We start from the raw sequence: 18,878 nt of genomic DNA, 5'->3' as shown, positions 1-18,878 counted from the left end.
TTTAGCTGAGAAGTTGTTTGGGTTTGATTTTATATTTACTAGGGAAATCTTGGGTGCAGTGCGTTGTTTCAAGTTGTCTGGGTTTTGCTCTGTTGCAGTTACGGGGTGCCTATGGGACATCCACTAAGCAGCAAAAATGTGCCATCTTTTCTTGTTCTATTTGCATGCATTGTACCATGTTACTCGTGTCACAGACATTTCAGTATGCGTAATGAAAATGGGGAGATGGCCACTCGCTTAGCTGAGTGGTTTCCATGCACAGGTAGTGACCTACTCCTCAAACTTCTTAAACCTAGGAAGCACTGAACGGGGATCCTCTGAACTGCAGACTCAGTCTGCAGATACTGTCATGTTAGATTGTCATGGTACTTGGCGAATGCTCAAGCAGCATTGTGTGCAGAGTCTCTTGCCAGCTGACTTTAGGGTTAAGGTGACGATGATGTAATGGGACTCAACAGCAATTTTGATCCTCGCCACTCTGAAAAACATACTTGCATTCAAGACTACCCAGTGTTCCTTTCCCTTCCTTCTTACTAACGTCGTCTGCTGCACCAGACCCTGACCTGCTGTTGGACCATTGTCTCTGACACCCGGCATCGTTGTCTCTCGCACCTCCCTTGGGCATTCTTTCCTTCCCTCTGTGATCCCAAATCCTCCTTGCTGTGTTGTGGCATGGTCTGTTGATTTTCGTGTCTTGCTGCGACATTTACCCTTCCGATCCCCCCTCCCCTCCCCCGTGGAGGTTGTCGTGACGAAACAGTGCATCTCACGTCTGTGTCTGCCGGATTGGCACCAATGCAGCAATCGCATGCTCGGACCGTGGAGTTAGAGCACATGCATCTCCAATTGGTGCCTAGTGATATGACTGCATCTTCGTCCATGCAACTTGGGTAGGTCACATCCTCTTCTGTCTCCCATGTAGACCTCTTAGGCTTTTGAACTTTGGTGCAGGTATAGGGCTTCCCTGCCGCGCTCTAGTGAACCCCAGCTTCTGGCGAAGGTTGAGGGTGGCACTTGTCTACGTAGTTGAGGATATGCTGTGGCATGTACACTCTCGCATACCATTGCGGCCTTTGTCTCACTGATCAGTGCACACTTTCGCTGGTGTACTGTTCACTGGCACATTGCACAAGTTTTTTTTGTTTTTTTTTCCTAGCAGCCACAATTGCTTCTGTTGTTTATAATGTTCAGACATTATAGCAAGGTTGCGATTTAAATATAGTGTGAGATTTGATCCATTGCATGGTGCTCAAGCATAGTTCAGTCACCATTGTTACACTGCCAGGCATGGTCTGTATCACTCATCTCTTTATTAGGTCAACATGGCTATCTTGTTTTGCTCAATATTAAAATTTGGAGGGACCTAAAATGAAGTGTTGGAAGACAGTGCTTGAAACCAAACAAGACTGAACAAGCAAAGTGCAAAGCTTGCTTCACTTGTTCACGCTTGTTTTTTCGTGTTTGGATTCCCTGTCTTTGTGTTCTAATGCTAGCTCACAAATCATGGCTATTTGGTACCTGCCATAGTCTCAACAGTTATAGAATTCTGATACCATGCTCAATGTTAGTTCCTTGAGGTTTGTCCTTCTAGGTTAGTCAAAATCCCTGACCACAGTGAGTGCACTCGTGACACCTGCTAGAAAAGTTCAGGACGAATTTTGAGGATCTTCAGTTAACCAGTTAAGCTAGCTTACCTCATAAATCGGGTCTAGTTGATGGCACTTAAAACTAGTAAGTGACGTAAATAATTCGTTCGGTGTGAATTAATTCTCTGTTCAAGTCTAAATTGTGTGCATTGCTTAGCTGTACTTTAGGCACATTCAGAATACACCAAACATTTAGAATATTTTGATGAGTTTTTAGAATATTCTGATCAGTTTGCAGTCTGCAATATGAAACTGTATATAATAGGTTCTAAACATGGTTATTTTCCAGTGCTTGCTACTATTTAACGTAACCTTGTCATGCACACATTCAGGCTTTACATCCGAAGGATGCACAACATTAGAGTTTGCTGGAAGCTTGCACTTCCTAGGTTTTTTTTTTCTTGCCACAAGAAATCGTAGAGCCAACTCTTTATATTATGCTATTCTGCTTGCATGCCGCTGGTTGTTCTCTGCAGGCTGTGTTGGGATTGAGTTCACCGAGGTCTAGCAGACTGGATGTCTGTGGCATGCTCTGTATCTCGCACACTGCACTTTGCCGGCACATGTGTAGCACTGCATTTTCTTCAGAACTGCATGTGGGGCTCTTGTAGCCCTGAATTTTTTTTTATGTGGCTGTGTACGCTGTTGCCTGGTAAGGTAGGTTTGCCTCGTATGTACTTGTGCATAGGATCTGCTGGGCATTGTATTTGACGTGTAGGTGACGTACCTGTGTTGGTACAATGTGACTGTTACTTTTTTGAAGGATTAGCCACATTAAAACTTTAATTTACTTGCTGCAACGAAGAATTGACACAAAGATGAAATAATGTCCATGAAGTCTTTAATTCAGTGCAGGCATGGGCAGACTGTGTAGAGTACTGAAGTGCGAAATTCAGGTCTCAGTGATTCATGAATTGAAAGAAAACTGAGTAAAGGACGAGGGTTCCATTTGGAAAAGTAACTTCTTGCGTGAATTTAGATTTGCCAGTATATGTTCTATATAGTACACACTGTAGTAATATATTGATTATAGAAAATACTGTGCTCTTGCTTTTATTATCATTACGTCCTCACCACAACACATGTGCTACAACATCGTCGCACAGTGCAACTCGCATTTACACTACGCAAATAAAACGGACATGGTTGCACCTCTTCTTCTGTGATATGAGGAATACTGTCGTGATTGACTTTCGTGATGAGAGCCTTCAGGTTGCTAAAAGACCACAACTACCACCCTCGTGGTGCAAATTCATACAGCTGTGTAATTGGGCATTGGTACCTATAAAGAAAAATGATGCCCCGTATGAACACATCATAGAAGAATTCTGCGCTCTTCAGGACAAATATCAAAATTGCATGGAGTATTACACTGATGGCTCTAAAACAAAAGATTACTTAACAGCCCATGACAGGTAGCTAAAGGTACAAATGAAAACACAGCACTTTACAGTGCAAGACTGTGGTGTGCTGTGCCGGCAGCCAGGCAGGTATATATAGTTTTTTGGAGAGCAGAACATCTTGGTAGCAGATTGTGCATTGCTCTATACGAGAACAACCCAACACTTAACCACCCGTGCTCCTTTCAACATATTGCAAATGTGTACCAATCGCAACCATTGTTCTCTCCTCCAAATTCAAGGGGCATGGTGCAAGAAGAGAGATAAATAGTTTAAACCACTACCTAGATTTGGATCCATATTTGCAGGATAATTAGTGCCGTCACGCCTCCGTGATATCATTTCTGAGTATTTATAGGAGCTACAATACCTACAAGACACAAGCCAGTGTACTTACCAAAGGGTATGTCAGCATTTAAGACATGAGTTGAATCTGCAAGCTTTTCTTTAATCTCTTTACTTGTCAGACAAGAGAGATTTATTTCCAGTGATATACTACAGTGCTGAGCACATTATTTTCTAGGTAGGGATAGTGAAAATTTTCAGTCACCTTTAGTGAACACCAATATTAGGTTTAGTTAAAACCAAGGTGAGCACAGCTTTGCTACTGTGGCTCCAACAATCTGCCACTGAGCACATCTAGTTAAACTCCAAGATGCTGTGCTTTCATTTTACTGTGGCTATAGATCTTAATCACTTGAGATTTTGTACCCAAAATTAATGCATAGTCCTTTTCACAAAAAGACGACTCATAGAGCAGGCTGAACTTAGGGCCTGCATCTTTTACTTGTGAATGTAAATTTGTAAAAGTTGCACCCTTTAGTAGTAAAATAATGGGCTAAATTCTGGTATGCGTTCTTCTTGAACATTATATGGCTGTCTAGGTATTACTTTTTTGTGCTTTTAGTTTGGAGGTCACTTATTTACCAAACTGCAAATATGAAGATATTGCTGTATACCAGAATGGTCTCACACTTGCAATCTGTGCAATAAGACGAAAGTAAAAGTTCTAGGCCAATCTAGACCAGAGATATAGGACTGTTGGGAGCTCAGTTCCTTGCTCATACTTCAGGAACAAAAACTTATTCAAGCAAACTCTTTTAATAATATTCACGTACATCTTTATCTAAAATACCCTGCAGTAGTTTGTCAATAATTATATCAGTAGTATAATTCTAGAGGTCTGCTCCTCCTAAATTGGCAAGTTGGGACATATGGAGTGGTGAGAAAGAAATAACATGATGTAGGCAAAAAAAAATTTTTTTTTTGCATTCATCGCATCAAACAACAAGAGTGCAAGTTTGATAGAAATCTATTTATAAAGGAAATAGTCTCTTAAAGTAGATCCTAAAGCTTTCGTGTTGTAAGGGTTGCCTTAATAAGCGTATGATGATTGAAAGTTTAGTATTCTGCCTGTGCTGACGTGTCTGTGTTTGGTTGTTGTGATGCTTGAACCACTTAGGTTTGTGGCTGGGGTGGTGCTGCGGGAGCGGCTGCCATCCTTCGAACGCATGCTGTGGCGCGTGTGCCGTGGGAACGTGTTCCTCCGCCAGGCGGCCATCGAAACTCCTCTGGAAGACCCTGTCACCGTAAGTTGAGTTTATGACATTTTTCTTCAACTTTAAATGTGCCTTTTGTTGACAGACAGCATTTGCGTTCCTTTATGTTCTGTCTATTTGCACTAGGGGTTGCCAACCATCCCAATTTAGAAAGGCAGTCCCAACTTATGATGAAATGTACAGAGTCGTGACTTGACGCAGTTGGGATGGCCAAATGTCCCTACTTTAGCTTTTAGTACTATACTGAATAACAATTGCTAAACCAAATTTTTTTTTTATAATGCCTGACAGCTCGGTTGCAGATTCCTTTTCTTTTTCTTCTGTTGCATCATTATAAATATAAAGGCAGTTCCGGTTTCGTCGTAGCTCTAGTTGTGCTGTAGGCCCTAATCATTATCAGTGCCTCTGTCTTTATTGGTTGCTGTGTAAGCCAGGCAATTACTGTACCTTTCTTGTAAATCATGACATGGTAGGACTAAAAAAAAAAAAAAAATTTCCAGTGTTGTTGCATGTACAGACTGGTGCTCCTGGTGCTGACAGGGTTGATCGATAGCTTTTTTTGTGGCCTGTTTTATTGATTGCAGTCCAATTGATAACAATTCTTTAATTGGATATCTTAAGTCTCGGATGACTGTAGTAGGCACATTTATTGTTCTTGAGCTTTATTCCTGTGGTGATGGTTTATACATTACCATAAAAAAAATTTTACCATAAGAAATTGCCATAAGGGAAATGTGGCTGGCTTTTATCACAAATAAACTGCACATTGAAGGTTCGGGGAAGAATGAAGAAACTGGATTAATGCTGATGTCTAAGGTTGTACAAAACATGCTAATGCGAATTTTGTATATTAGTATGTACTTTTACTAACAAATCTTTTAAAGCATACATTTATGTTTACCTCAGGGTGACCAAGTGTACAAGACGGTCTTCATCATCTTCTTCCAAGGAGAGCAGCTGAAGACTCGAGTCAAGAAGATTTGTGAAGGGTATGCTGACCACGGTGTTACCTTCCTCTATCTACGATAAGGCCATGTAATTAGGTGTGTGATTATATTGATTAAAGCTTTTAAAAGCAGATAGAAAATTTAGTACTGAACTTGGATGTAGGTTGTACATGAGCACGAGTCTAACAGAGGGGTGGACAAGGGGCAGGGGGGAGGGAACGCACCCCCCCCCCCCTGGAATTTGTGTACATGGATGCAACCTGTCCAGTGCACTCCTCCCACCCCAAGAAAGAACACTTCTGGCTGTACCACTGCATCAACGTAATGTGTGGCTTTTGATAGTGGACTGTTAGTATGTACCAGCTTCAAAAATGTTGGGTGGCTCCTTGCATAGGGGATGGGGTGGTCATGCAAAATTTTTGGACTGTCATACTGTGCATAGATTCAGGAAGGAGCTAACCAGATTTCAACTGATCTCTTGTTGTCTGCAGCAGTGTTGCTTTGTCCGTCATTTGGAGATAATGAAGACTCCTCCGGCATGACGAACTGCCAGTGCTGTTCACTGTTCTTTTAATAGTGTGATGGTACCAGACTCTTCCTGGGCCGAGTGTTACGAGCACATCATCGTTAATTGGCTGTGCATTTTTTCTGACTGCCAATAGAACTGAAGTGAAAATGGTCCCATTGTAACACCACTGTAACATACAAAATCGGCACTTATGGTCATTATTTCTTGTTGATTTCTTTTGCCTTGTTCATCAACTCTTCTTTCCTACTTTTGCTCAGTGGCCACGATCCGAACAACATTCTATTGGTGGCAGAATGCAAAAGCTGCAACTCATTTAGTTTTATGTGCACATTAAAGAACATTCCTCGGCATATATAAAACATTTAGTCAAAGCAGTCAAGTGATAACTGAACTAATTGCAACTACTGACTCGGTATTTGCTCTTATGGCATGTCTAATTGGCAACAATCTTGCAGGTTTCGTGCAACCCTTTACCCATGCCCCGAGACTCCAGGAGATAGACGGGAGATGTCCATTGGTGTGATGACCCGTATTGAAGACCTCAACACGGTATGTGAACAGTAGCAACAATGTTCAGCGAACTGTTAGTGTAAAATAATATCTTTGAAGACTTCATCATCACCAAGGGGTGGTCCTTGTTAAAGCTTTATAAACCTGTCAAAGAACGCTGTCACTGCTTTAGCTTTGACATGATGCTATCAAAATCGGATGGCTTCCGAAGATGTGTGATGGAAATTACCACAAATACATTTGGCCTGACACGGCGCATATGTCATGGTGTGATAAGGTGGCACATTCTTTCTTATTGGCCAGAAAGTAGCAATGTGTTCTGCTGGAAACCAAGAAGTTGCTGGTTTCATCTGCTTTGCTTGGATGTTTGAGCGCTTTGGTGGAACTGCACGATTTTAGTTATGATGGCTTGGTTTACTCACTGTGCATTAACCTATTGGCTGCCAAAGCCAGCGAACTGCCGGTAATAAGAAAGAAGCCATATTGCCTAAGCCAGCAGTTTGCTGGGTGGGAGGTTTTGTTGGGTTGAATAGCAACAGCCGAAGTATGCTGGCCAAGTTTAGAAATGTTGTCAGTAGGGTGGCACTAGATGTCCAGTTCAGTTTTTTTTTTTTTTCTTTCTTAAAATATTACTAGAATGCTTGCATGTGCATTCAGACATCTGTGCGCCTTGAGGCAGCATTGTGCATGCATGCTTTTCCCACATCGGGTTTCACCAAACCACTAGGAGTACAAAGTATGCAGTGTAAAAAAATTAAAAAAAGAGAAGAAAAAAGAAAGAAAACTTACCTGAAGATTGCGATACTCCCTAATGCGAAATTTGAGTGCAGCTCTATATGCGTTTCCATTTTGCGATTTATTAGCTGGCGCGGACAATCTGCCTCGTGTGGCATGTTGCAAATGTAGCGAAGCGTTGCAAAATGAGTAACACTCGAACACGATAGTTGAGAGCAGGGTCGGCAATTGTCACCCACCGTGGTTGCTCCGTGGCTATGGTGTTAGGCTGCTGAGCACGAGGTCGTGGGATTGAATCCCGGCCACGGTGGCCGAATTTCGAAGGGGGGGGAAATGCAAAAACACTCGTGTACTTAGATTTAGGTGCACGTTAAAGAACCCCAGGTGGTCGAAATTTCCGGAGTCCTCCACTACAGCGTGCCTCATAATCAGAAAGTGGTTTTGGCACGTAAAACCCCATAATGTAATTAATCCTTTTTTTTAGAGTCGGTGATCTGCGGGTCAAGCACGTCTGCTTTTATATGTGACTCATCAAAGGTTCCAGAAGAATCGCTGGTGCCTGGTGCCCGTGTGGCTTCCAGAAAGTACTACACAATTTACGTCGCACATAGAATCGGATTACAAAAAGCTTTGGTGACGACAGCCAACGAATAGAAGTATTGATAACATTCAAGAAGCTTCTAATACATGCAGGGGTGTCGTGTGTCAAGGGATGATGTTTAACATTTGTTAGCTGATGAAAAGCAGTGGCTGAAGAAAGACAAAGAAGTGAACAGGTGACATGCCATACTTCTGCGATCTGGTAGCAGTCATCACAGAACACGTCGTGTGCGGCACCACGGTGCGTGGCATCAGGAAGCACTGCGCTGTTCTCTTTCATCCTTCGCTGTTGCGCTCATTGGCTTGGTTATGCGGCCAATGCACGCTGCAGGAACGGGCCATTAAGAGCTGTGCTCTAAATGTGGCATCAGGTGAGAGTGAAAAGTGCAGTGATGCTCTCCTCATGTCTGAGTGTCAGAACTTTTCTACACAAGAATGAATCGGTGTGGCACTTGTGGTTCTGAACTGAGAAGCACTGCTTCGTATTCTAAATGAAACTTGCTTGTTCACATATTTTTCAGTGTTTCTTACTGTGAAGCATTAAATAACAAACGTAACTGTGGAAGTTTGCCTAGCATGTGTACACAGCAGTAGCAATAATCAGAATGAAGGACCGTGCGGGGTGCATACTCGGCACATCGTTTGTGCACATTTTAAAAATGGAGTGTCTATTTTACATTTACTATAATTTATATGTTGTAATATAGTACCAGTTTTTAATTCACAGATTGCATCTGCAGTCATGCGCTGTGGGTCAAACATTCTGAATGGGTTGTATTCACTTTCACGTCTCGCAGGTGTTGGGCCAGACACAGGACCACCGTCACAGAGTGCTGATGGCTGCGGCCAAGAACATCAAAAACTGGTTTGTGAAGGTCCGCAAGATCAAGGCCATCTACCATGCCTTGAACCTGTTCAACCTGGATGTGACCCAGAAGTGCCTCATTGCCGAGTGCTGGTGCGCCGTCTCTGACCTCGAGAAGATCCAGATGGCCTTGCACCGAGGCACGGTCAGTGCACTGTGTCCCTAAAAGAATTTGTAGTGAGGCCTACTTGCTGCTGACAAGTGGTTCAAATTAACAACGGAACTTGAACAGCTTGGGTGAGAGGAAGATTGCACTCTCAAAGTCTTGAATCTGCCACTTCCAAACAGTTTTTCTCAGATGGAGCTGTTGGTCCTGTAGTCTTTTTAAAGCTGCGTATACTGAAAGCTTGAGAAAAAACGCTGGATTTCTTCCTTGCAAAGCTTTGTCCAGTTGTAATTAGCACAAGTGTATAAGGAGTCTCACAGTAGTATCTTGTGTTGTAATTTTTAAAGGTCTAGATAAACTCGAGCATGCTGATACCATAGTAGTTTTTCTCCAGCGCATTCGTGAGCATGACTCAATAAACAGATGGCTGTCAGCTTAAAGGGGTCAGTACAGTATAGATTAAGAAATTGTTTTTAGAGCTCTTACAATGCCAGTTTTGTGTGCTATATTTAAAAATACATTGCACAAAGCACTGGTCTACATGGAATACCTCCTTGAATTAATGAAGGTCTCTGATAGCGTGTCTGCATGTGTGTGTGTTCATTCTGTAGTTGCAACCTGAAACCCTTTTATGTCGCATTGTGGCCATTATGAAAAGCAAGCCACCATTAAAACATTTGAAGGTAGACTTGTATTTAGAAAAGTTTGGTTCATCGAGTTGTATTCATTAGTGTGAAATCTTTAATGACCTCTTTTATGAACTTGTGGAACTGGCCAACAATAAACAGTTTCACTGAAATAATGCAAGTCCTAGTCACGTGTTGTGATTAATTAGACCAGTATTCCCTAAACAAGAAAACTGGAAATTGCATTCATGTTGAACATTACTTGGGACTTGCCTTGATTAGAACCTGACATTACCGCATTGGTCTCTGGCATTCAGCATTTTCCGCATTCATGGCAAGTTTGAGCCCTGAAGCTCCTATGGAACATAATCCTAGCAGAATATCAAAGCTAACATTAAGGAAGCGCAGCCAGTTTGCTGTTCAAGTATCTTTCTATAATGTAAATAAACTGATCCTGTGATGGCCAGAAGTTGGAAAATTGTTAGGCTATTCATGTTTCTTCACATCTAAACTTGCTGCATCCTCCAGGATCGTGGTGGTAACACAGTGCCATCAATCTTGAACCGCATGGAGACCAAGGAGACCCCGCCCACCTACAACCGCACCAACCGTTTCACTGTAGGGTTCCAGAGCATTGTCGATGCCTATGCTGTGCCAAGCTACCGAGAGGTCAACCCAGGTGAGCCCTGTGTACACACTTTTCCTTTACGGTGTGCTGCTGAGCCTTTCTACTTGTCATTTTCACACATTAGGCTGTACTGATCAGCTCTTCGGCACACCCTCACATCATAGTGAACTTGACAAGGAATCCATCTTAAGGGCAGCAGGCTAGGAAACGGCCAGTTATGTAGTACATTCATGATGGATAGTGCAGACTTGGAACAGGCAATGTAGAGTAGGAACTTTCACAAGTGTGTAAGCTGTCTATTGATAGCATTGTTAGATCACTGTCTAATGATAGCATTGTTACACCCAGTTGAATCATGCCCTTCCTCTTTATTCCCCTCGACTTTTTTTCCTTTTAGTAATATGCGTGCACATTCTTTCTGTTCTTTGTGCTTGCATTCCCCACATGTTGTTTACTTGAAGCCTTTGAATTTATAACAAAGTTCTACTTAATGCTTTTCCAGTTTCCTCTTCTTGGTTGTTTGTTCCTGTTTGCACTATCCATCATGACTAAAGCCAATGGTTGTGTGCTTTTCTTTTTGTTTGCTTCAAGTAATTTTTTCCCCCCTTTTTTTTAGATCGTGGCCGTGATTTAACGAAAGCAAGTTCGACAGACACACACTTGATTCTTGAAAGGGAATGTGCCGGCATGCAGTATAGCTTTGGGCTACTTCAACCCTTTAATGACAGCACGTATAAATGCATGAAAAGAGTGCTTATTTTCTATCTAAATGTGCAAAATACATTGAGGAATAAGCATAATCAACGAGAAGAAAAAATACTTAAGAAAACTTCTTCTGAAATAGAGGGGAAACACCAGGCAGAAAACCGAAAGTTGGTTTTTACCCAAAGCCACCTATGGCTTTGAATGTTTACAGACAGCTCTCGTGACATGTGAACCATAGGCATACGTTTCATTTGCTTTACATCCCATATGTGCACCGCTGCAGTCACAGATCTTGCGTTAGTCTGTCTCCTCTGACCATGCTTTCAAAAGAAAGCAAGTTGTATTTTGTTCCCTCTCTAAATTTACAAATGGTGCTTGATACCCATCGTTCAGTGTTGGCCGGATACATTTAGCCAGAAACTTCGTACCCAATACTGAAACTCAGCCTGAAAAAAAAAAAAAGTGATTTGTTACGTTGCCTGTAGGCAATACTCGTCAATAAGGGGTTAAGGTGGATAGCAGCTTTTCTCATCTTCATCTTCATTTGCATTTTTTGGGATAACTGTGTGCACGTGAACAGCTTCATTGAAAGGAGCACGCCCTCATTGTATCTACATTATGGAAAAGCAGTAAGCTTGCCGTGAAAGTCTTTCTTTTTTTTTTTTAGCTATAGATGGTGATGTTTGTTCCTCTGCCTTGCTGCAGCCCCGTTCACCATCATCACATTTCCATTCCTGTTCGCTGTGATGTTTGGAGATGCCGGCCATGGTACCCTGATGTTCCTGTTTGCTCTCTGGATGGTACTCAAGGAGAAAGCCCTGCAGGCTGAAAAATCTGACAATGAGGTTGGCATGCCAGTTTTAATTGTGTTATTGTGAACTAACTCCATCGTAGCATGCTGATCACTTCTCGCCACTAAAAATACCTTGCTCGTGCCGCACGACCTAAGCATAGATGACTAGTATGGGTGCGCATGAGCCAAAAACCTGGAAAGCAGCATATGATGAGCGATGATTTGAGGCACAAATGATGGCATGTGCTGTTTTATATTCTCTCATCGATCCTACCTACTCATTGACCTTCCAGTTAATATTTGTATTCTCTGCATTTTTGCAGATAAACCCCGGCCGGTATTTTGTAGCAATCCCTTATTATCAGTGCTAGTGCCTTTTGGCACTTCTCGTGCTCAGGACGCCACATTAGGGAAAATAAAAAGGTGCTTGAAAGCAAAAAATTAGTTTTACTTACAAGTGAAAAAGAATAGACTGCATTTTGGAGCAAAAAGGGCTAAAAATAAAATGCGATAAACATAATCGCTGTGTTAGTACTATGAATAAGTATGCTGTTTCAGGGCCAAGCAAAACCGATCTAACCCAACTACTCGGATGGTGTTTTCTTGTGATGTTCTTCAACACGGCGAGTATATGTCTTGCAAAGGATGGCTTGACTTCACAAGCATTGAAGACGACATTTTTTGGAGAATGTTCAGTTTTGAGAAGGAAAACATTGATGAATTGTCATCATTAAATTGGCATTGGTGAGGGTGACCTAGGACGGCTTGGGGACCCGCGCTAGTTTTCTATTTTTGGTCATGGGTCAACGCGAATGCAAGAACTCTACTGGCCTGGGTTGTGCGTATGTTCACTTGTGGCCCGAAATTTTCTTGGGTCCTCAAGCCGCTTGGGTCCTCAATTCTAAAACTCCGACTACTCCGCTGTTGCATTTTGGTTTGACATCGGTCTCCTGTGTAAATATGCCTGTTTCACTAACTGCATGCCAAGTGGACAGATGGTAGTATAGTTGGTCACATAAAAGAAAAGGCCATTTGCCCATTGCCAACAACTGCTGATGGGCTGTACAGCAGTGCATCTTGTTCACTACAATAGTACTTTTTTTTTTCTAATGGGGCTAATTGTTGCAAACTACCTTTCTCCTCATTGGTCTGTGAATATACTGGTATGTAATCTGCATTTGCAACCTTGATTTTTGTTTGCTGGCCCACTTCTCTATTTAAACAGATCTGGAACACCTTCTTTGGTGGCCGCTACATCATCCTGCTGATGGGGATCTTCAGCGTCTACACAGGCCTCATATACAATGACACCTTCTCCAAGTCCTTCAATGTCTTTGGCTCGTCCTGGTTTGTCGCAAAGAAGTGCGTGCCAATTTTTTCTATTCGCAAACTTTTTTTTTTTTTCTGGCAAGATTTGTACCTCTGGACAGATAGCATAAGTTTGCAGTTGCACAGTGCATTTGTGCACTAGTGCCATTTTACTCAGTTCTATGACTTCTTTAAAAACTGCATGTGAGTAACGCTTGACAAAAAATGCCGTCCTTCACATTGATGCCACAAAGCCGAAGCCGGCAATATTCATGAGCCAATGTGTATTGTCATTTCTTTAAAAGGGACTGTAATTTCGATATGGCCATTGATGTTAGCTATGGTCGACTTCGTATGGAAAAAAATACCCCAAAGTTCATTTTGCAAAGCAGGGCTTGTACCAAAAGCCTTGTTGAAAAAAACATAATTGCAATGATCAGAAAAAATGTTCGTTGAGAATGATACACTTCAGGGTTTCCCCTCTCAGATGTGTTGGCCTGCACAAATGTCTGTCATGTCGTATCACTCCTTTGTTGCCAGCCATGGCAGCTGCGACCTTTCACTTTTCAGTGTGAATGTACATTTATGCGAGTTAATTATTCACTCAATTTGTATAGCCACTTCAGTTAAAAAGCTTGATACCATTGCACAGAACTTGCAGTAAGTGCTATTGCTGCACTGGTCAACGCTCAACAAAAAGCACCCTAGGCATGAAACATTATTAGTATGAGTGCATAAGTGTTGAGAGCATCAGTCATGTCAGAGATGACAGCTCTTATTGATTACTTGAAACATTGAAGTTGAAAGTCCAGAGATCTTGCTTGTGATCCAAATTGGCGCAAATCGTTGTGGCACGAGACACTGACGCGTCCACAGCTGGTGTGCTCCGAGTGGCCCAAGACGCATATTGTCGTTTTCCTATTGTGCAGTGTTTTAAGGCTATGATGGGTAACCGGAACGAAATCAAACTGCTGGGTGCTGCTGGAATACAGTGCTGCCAGAACGATACATGACACTGACTTCGTGCCTCCTGTGACAGGAAACGGTGGTGTGCTTGCATTATTGCCTATTAAAAGCATGGAGTACGCTTCCAATGGCACTAGACCACACATCCTGTAACAGACTGTAGGTGAAGATGCTTATCACAGTAGAGTTCGTGGCAGTAGCAGTGAATGCGGCGTGTAACAGCTTGCGAGGAGATTTGCTGGTGCAGAATACAAAACTGGGTGCACATCAGCGTTTTCACATAACACAGGCAGGCAAGTACTGCGGAGAAGCTGCTGCAGTAGGCGGCTACTGTTCTCGAACGCGCATTCTTGTTTACATGAGATCCAGCAGCCATAAAACGTTAAACGATCATGGTGTGGCAGTGTGATGCCGAAAGTCATGTTTTTAAATGTATTCGGTCATTTTTTGTGTCCTTGATCATGAACATTGGCGCCAGGAAATCACATGAAAAAGGATTGATTGAATATAATGAAGCTACTTTTGTGTCTGGTGCAAGTTCATTATTACGATGTTTGACTATAGTGTTTGGAAACTACAGTGCAAATACTGACAATGCATTGCCTTCTGGCAGTCTAGGAGAAGCTTTCGTGTGTTAAATATTTTCATTTAAAGCACTATAACAATTTGGGCATAGGGCTTCCCATCTGTTGCACAAGTACTCGCAACTAAATGAACGCCTTGTTCTTTTTGTATCCGGTCCCCAGGGCGGATTACCATGAGCAGGAACAGCTGGACCCAGTGGACAACTTTATGGGATCGCCGTATCCCTTTGGTGTGGACCCTGTAAGCTTTTGTTGTAGCACTTTAACATTCTGTTTTCGTAACATGTCTGGCCTCTGTCTCTGTCTGGCCGCAGGCATGGCAACTAGCTACCAACAAGATTCCTTTCACCAACTCATACAAAATGAAGATGTCCATTGTGCTGGGTGTGTCGCAGATGCTTTTTGGTGTTTTCCTCAGCCTCTGGAACCACAGGTGAGAGCAATGCCAGCTTCTTGTAAGAGTCGTAACTTGTGCTTTTGTTTCCTTGAGGCCTGTGTATCGTTGATTTGTGCCTGTTGCACTTAGTGTTCCTTATAGAATGCTATGCTTACACAATGTAGGCTGAATGTAGGAGAATGAAATTGTGGGAATTGGCCTCCACAACCAAAACTTAAGGAAGCTACAAAATTCACAGTGAAGGTAGATACATGGGTGTCCTCTTATTGGATTTCACGTGCCATCATTAGTTGCTACTTTCTGTGTGTTTGTGCACTTCACTTTTTGGCATTCTGTTTTGTATACAGACTTTACATAACATCATACACTTGTCGGTGATGTTCTACTGTACAGGCATGTCGGCAATAATTCAGAGTTTAGTTCCCAGTTATGTTGATGGGCAGAAAGCTGAAATGTGCCTTTTCAACAACTCCCAGTAGTCTATATTAATCCAGAGCCTGCATTATGAAGTATAGTCACAAATAATCCAACTGCACCTGCTGGACGTATGGAACCGTATTTGTGGCTGGGTAAGCGTCCTCAGTTAGCTCTATGAAGAAATTTCTTTTACTCATCCAGGTTCTTCCGCAACATGGCCAATGTGTGGTGCGAGTTTGTGCCTCAGCTGCTGTTCCTCTGCTCCATCTTCGGCTACTTGGTGATCATCATCTTTGCCAAGTGGACCATCAACTTTGGAAAGGACACATACTGTGCACCCAGCCTCCTGATTACGCTCATCAACATGTTCCTCTTCTCCTACCCGACTGAACCCTGCTACCAGGCACAGTTCTACAATGGGCAGGTAAGGACAACGGGCGTCATATGGTCTTTATCTCCTGAATACTGCATGCTCCCATGCAAAGGTTGTGCATTTTTCCTAAGTTTAGGTATGAATTTTAGTTGTGGCTCGTGCATGAGTGAAAAATGTGTATATAAGTTAAGATAAAGAACTGGGCGGGTTTGCAAATGTACACGTTAAAATGGTAGTCATACACAAATGATGACATAAGGCAAGAAAATTGGGATATGAGAATGTTGTTTTAGAGCGCAGATCTTAGGCAACTGTTTCTGTGGCGAGCGTTGGCCTGCTTCGGCGTCGTACCTCGGCTTAACCAATCGAATGATCACAGCAAAAGATGAAAGTGAATACGAAGTGCAGTGGGGGGATGAAAGACGTGGAGAGGAGGGTGCAGCGGAACCGTGAGATGGAAAGTGGAGGAGGGTATGGCAAAAGTGTGAGAAAAGCATAGTGCAGCAACAATGGCTTCGAGATGGCGCCAGAGAAGCATGCATTGTCTGGGAGGTCTGTCGGTGGTGGCTGCTGTGAATCGTGCCCACATGTTACCCATGCGCTGGCTCTCGCAATCTCCAGATTAGCGAGGCAGTCGCGCCACACTTTGCTCCATTTGCAATGTGCCACATGTGGTAGATTATCTGCGCCAGCCAGTATATATTGCGACATGAAAACACGTATAGAGCTGTGCGCAAATTTTGCATTGGGGAGTATCATAATCTTCGGTGAATGTTTTGCTGCACTATGTCCTCATTTGTGTAGCGCTGTCATTCGACAGTGAACGTGCATCTGCTTTGAAAAAATGCTTGCTTATGAACTTATGGCTTGTGCTGTGTTGAACCTTTTGCTACAAACGATGCAGGATACAGACGAAGCAGAATTAATGCAGGCTGACACCGTTTCCTGCCTCCTGTCTTGTGTGTCTGTATAATGCTGCATACAAGCTAACTGTCCAAACTTGCTACATTTGTGTGTTGTCTATTTTGCCTCGTGCTCTCATTTGCTGCCTTTGAATTGTGTGCACTGCATCAAGCTTAGTTAGGCTGTAGTGGTCACTTATGCCAGCATCGAAATGCACGCAGCAATGCTCTTGTTACATCTATGCAGAAAGGCCTGCAGAGCTTCCTGGTGCTCCTGGCCGTGATTTGTATCCCGTGGATACTGCTCGCCAAGCCCTTCTATCTGCGCCACAAACACAAGATGGCATTACGGGCTGGGGGTGGCCATTCAAACGCTCTGGTAAGCTGTCCAGGTGTCACTGAGGGGTGGAAGAAAAAACTTGTCCGTCAGCTGTAGCTGTTGTGCGCTCTTTTTCCCCTGTGCCAGTCTGGCTAGTGTTAGCACAAATTTCAGAGAATGCAACACTGGGAAAATTGCAAGACTTGGCATTTGAGTTCAAGTTGCCTTCAAGTGCTGACCAAGCACTCTACTTAAGAAACAGGATGACTTTCTAGTTTCTAGTTCGAGTCTAGTTTTCGATGATATCAATGTTTATGATATCCCACTTTGAACTTGCAAATATATAGTGAGAAGAAAAACGTTAGGATCAAGGCAAGTAGATCGAAATGGCATGTTCCGCAAGTTGATGGATAAAATTTTAAAAATAAATCAGTGCTAAGGTAATAAAGGAAGATAGAATCGCACAACAGAGCACCCATGTTATCAGATTCCATTGTACTTAGCTCTTTTCATCCTCACTGATTTCCATGAGGGGAAGTGGTTTAATTATAAACAAATATATTCTGTCATTTGCTGATTTAACTTTTGTGATTTACTCTACATAAACAAACTAGAAGTGTCGAAGTGGGAAGACTTGTTCTGGCCAGCTAATCTGTTGTGTGGCACTAGAGGCAGTTTAGAGGCTCCCTGAAATTTGTATAAATTTAAATTTGGCAGCCATTTTGGTTAAACATCAACTGTGCCATGTTGAAGCTGCTTCATTCTTTGCCAGCATGTTGTTACTGCAGGTTTTTCTTTTTCTGTCTTTCTCTGTTGTCACATGCTCCTGGGCATTGGGCCAGGACAGCCACATTCTGACGGGATAAAAATTCAGGAATGCCTTTAAATTTAGGTGCACAATTAAACAACCAAAAGTAGTACAAATTCATCCGAAGCCCATCATTACAGCATTCCTCATAGCCTACCGTGCAGCCTTGGGACCTAAACTCCATCACTTAGTATGTTACGTTAAGGTTTCACGCTACTCTATAACTCATGCATTGGTCAGACAGGTTGAAGATTGTTTTGCCTGTTTTTGTGTAGGGCGCTGCCACCAGCTCTGCTCATCACGGAATGAAGGATACAGAGGACGGAGCAGCGGCCAATGCGATGCCCGAGCCGCCCAAAGCTGTGGGTGGTGGCGGTGGCCATGGCGGTCATGGTGACGAGTCTGGCGAGTTCAACTTTGGCGACACCTTCATCAACCAGACGATTCACACCATCGAGTACTGCTTGGGCTCCGTGTCGCACACAGCTTCCTACCTCCGACTCTGGGCTCTGAGCCTGGCTCATGCACGTGAGTTTTACTTGTGACGTGAGTAATTTGTTTGTGGGATCAAATAGTACATCAAAAGGCAAAGCATTGATTGCAATAGCAAATTATTATACAGCTGTACGAAGTAAGGTTAGTTGTTTTATCAGCTGCATAAGCTGCTGTAAACGTTCACTTACTACTAAATAAATTAATAAGCATGTTGTCGTGTGCGCACAGGCAAACACGAACACATTCCACTTGATGACCATGGACACTTGCTGTCAGAACGCTGGTGTGAAGAAGAGTGGCAGCAGCAGCCATTGCTTGCCATTGCATCGGGCCTTGATTACACATGCAACTAAAACCTCCAGAGTCTCTACCAGGCAGGTTTGGGAAAACTGTAACGGAAATCCACAGCAATGCTGATAACAGGTGGTTTATGTAATGTGCAGCATCTATAAGTATGCAGGGACATAAGGTGCTTGAAGAAGGCTGCATTCTGTTTGGATCGTCAGCATTGTTTGTGCGATGCTTGTTGGTTCATGTGGCTGCCAAGAAAAGTGTTTATGCCATCAAGCACATTTTGTGTATGGTCGTAGCATGAAACGAACAGGTGAAAATATTGATCGAGACTACATGGAAAATTAGAGATCCAAGGCACATTCCATA

At 42.8% G+C, this 18,878-nt stretch overlaps 1 protein-coding gene across 4 annotated transcripts in view; it reads left to right on the top strand.

Annotated features, from left to right (window-relative positions):
- Vha100-1 (V-type ATPase subunit a family protein Vha100-1) overlaps nt 1-18,878 on the top strand; it is a 40,756-nt gene that overhangs the window by 19,351 nt on the left and 2,527 nt on the right. For 3 of the 4 annotated variants that reach the window (XM_075693436.1, XM_075693438.1, XM_075693435.1), the window contains 12 exons: nt 4,509-4,635; nt 5,512-5,594; nt 6,537-6,630; nt 8,724-8,936; nt 10,052-10,202; nt 11,562-11,701; nt 12,875-13,011; nt 14,670-14,748; nt 14,822-14,940; nt 15,523-15,745; nt 16,844-16,975; nt 17,999-18,251. In XM_075693436.1, the coding sequence (XP_075549551.1) occupies nt 4,509-4,635; nt 5,512-5,594; nt 6,537-6,630; nt 8,724-8,936; nt 10,052-10,202; nt 11,562-11,701; nt 12,875-13,011; nt 14,670-14,748; nt 14,822-14,940; nt 15,523-15,745; nt 16,844-16,975; nt 17,999-18,251 (1,751 nt within the window). Of the gene's footprint in view, nt 1-801; nt 891-4,508; nt 4,636-5,511; nt 5,595-6,536; nt 6,631-8,723; nt 8,937-10,051; nt 10,203-11,561; nt 11,702-12,874; nt 13,012-14,669; nt 14,749-14,821; nt 14,941-15,522; nt 15,746-16,843; nt 16,976-17,998; nt 18,252-18,878 lie in introns of all 4 variants that reach the window. The other variant, XM_075693437.1, reaches the window with a different exon arrangement.

The sequence above is a fragment of the Dermacentor variabilis genome, chromosome 5 (assembly GCF_050947875.1).
Source record: "Dermacentor variabilis isolate Ectoservices chromosome 5, ASM5094787v1, whole genome shotgun sequence".
NCBI lineage: Eukaryota > Metazoa > Arthropoda > Arachnida > Ixodida > Ixodidae > Dermacentor > Dermacentor variabilis.
This window is presented reverse-complemented; position numbering and strand designations above follow the sequence as displayed.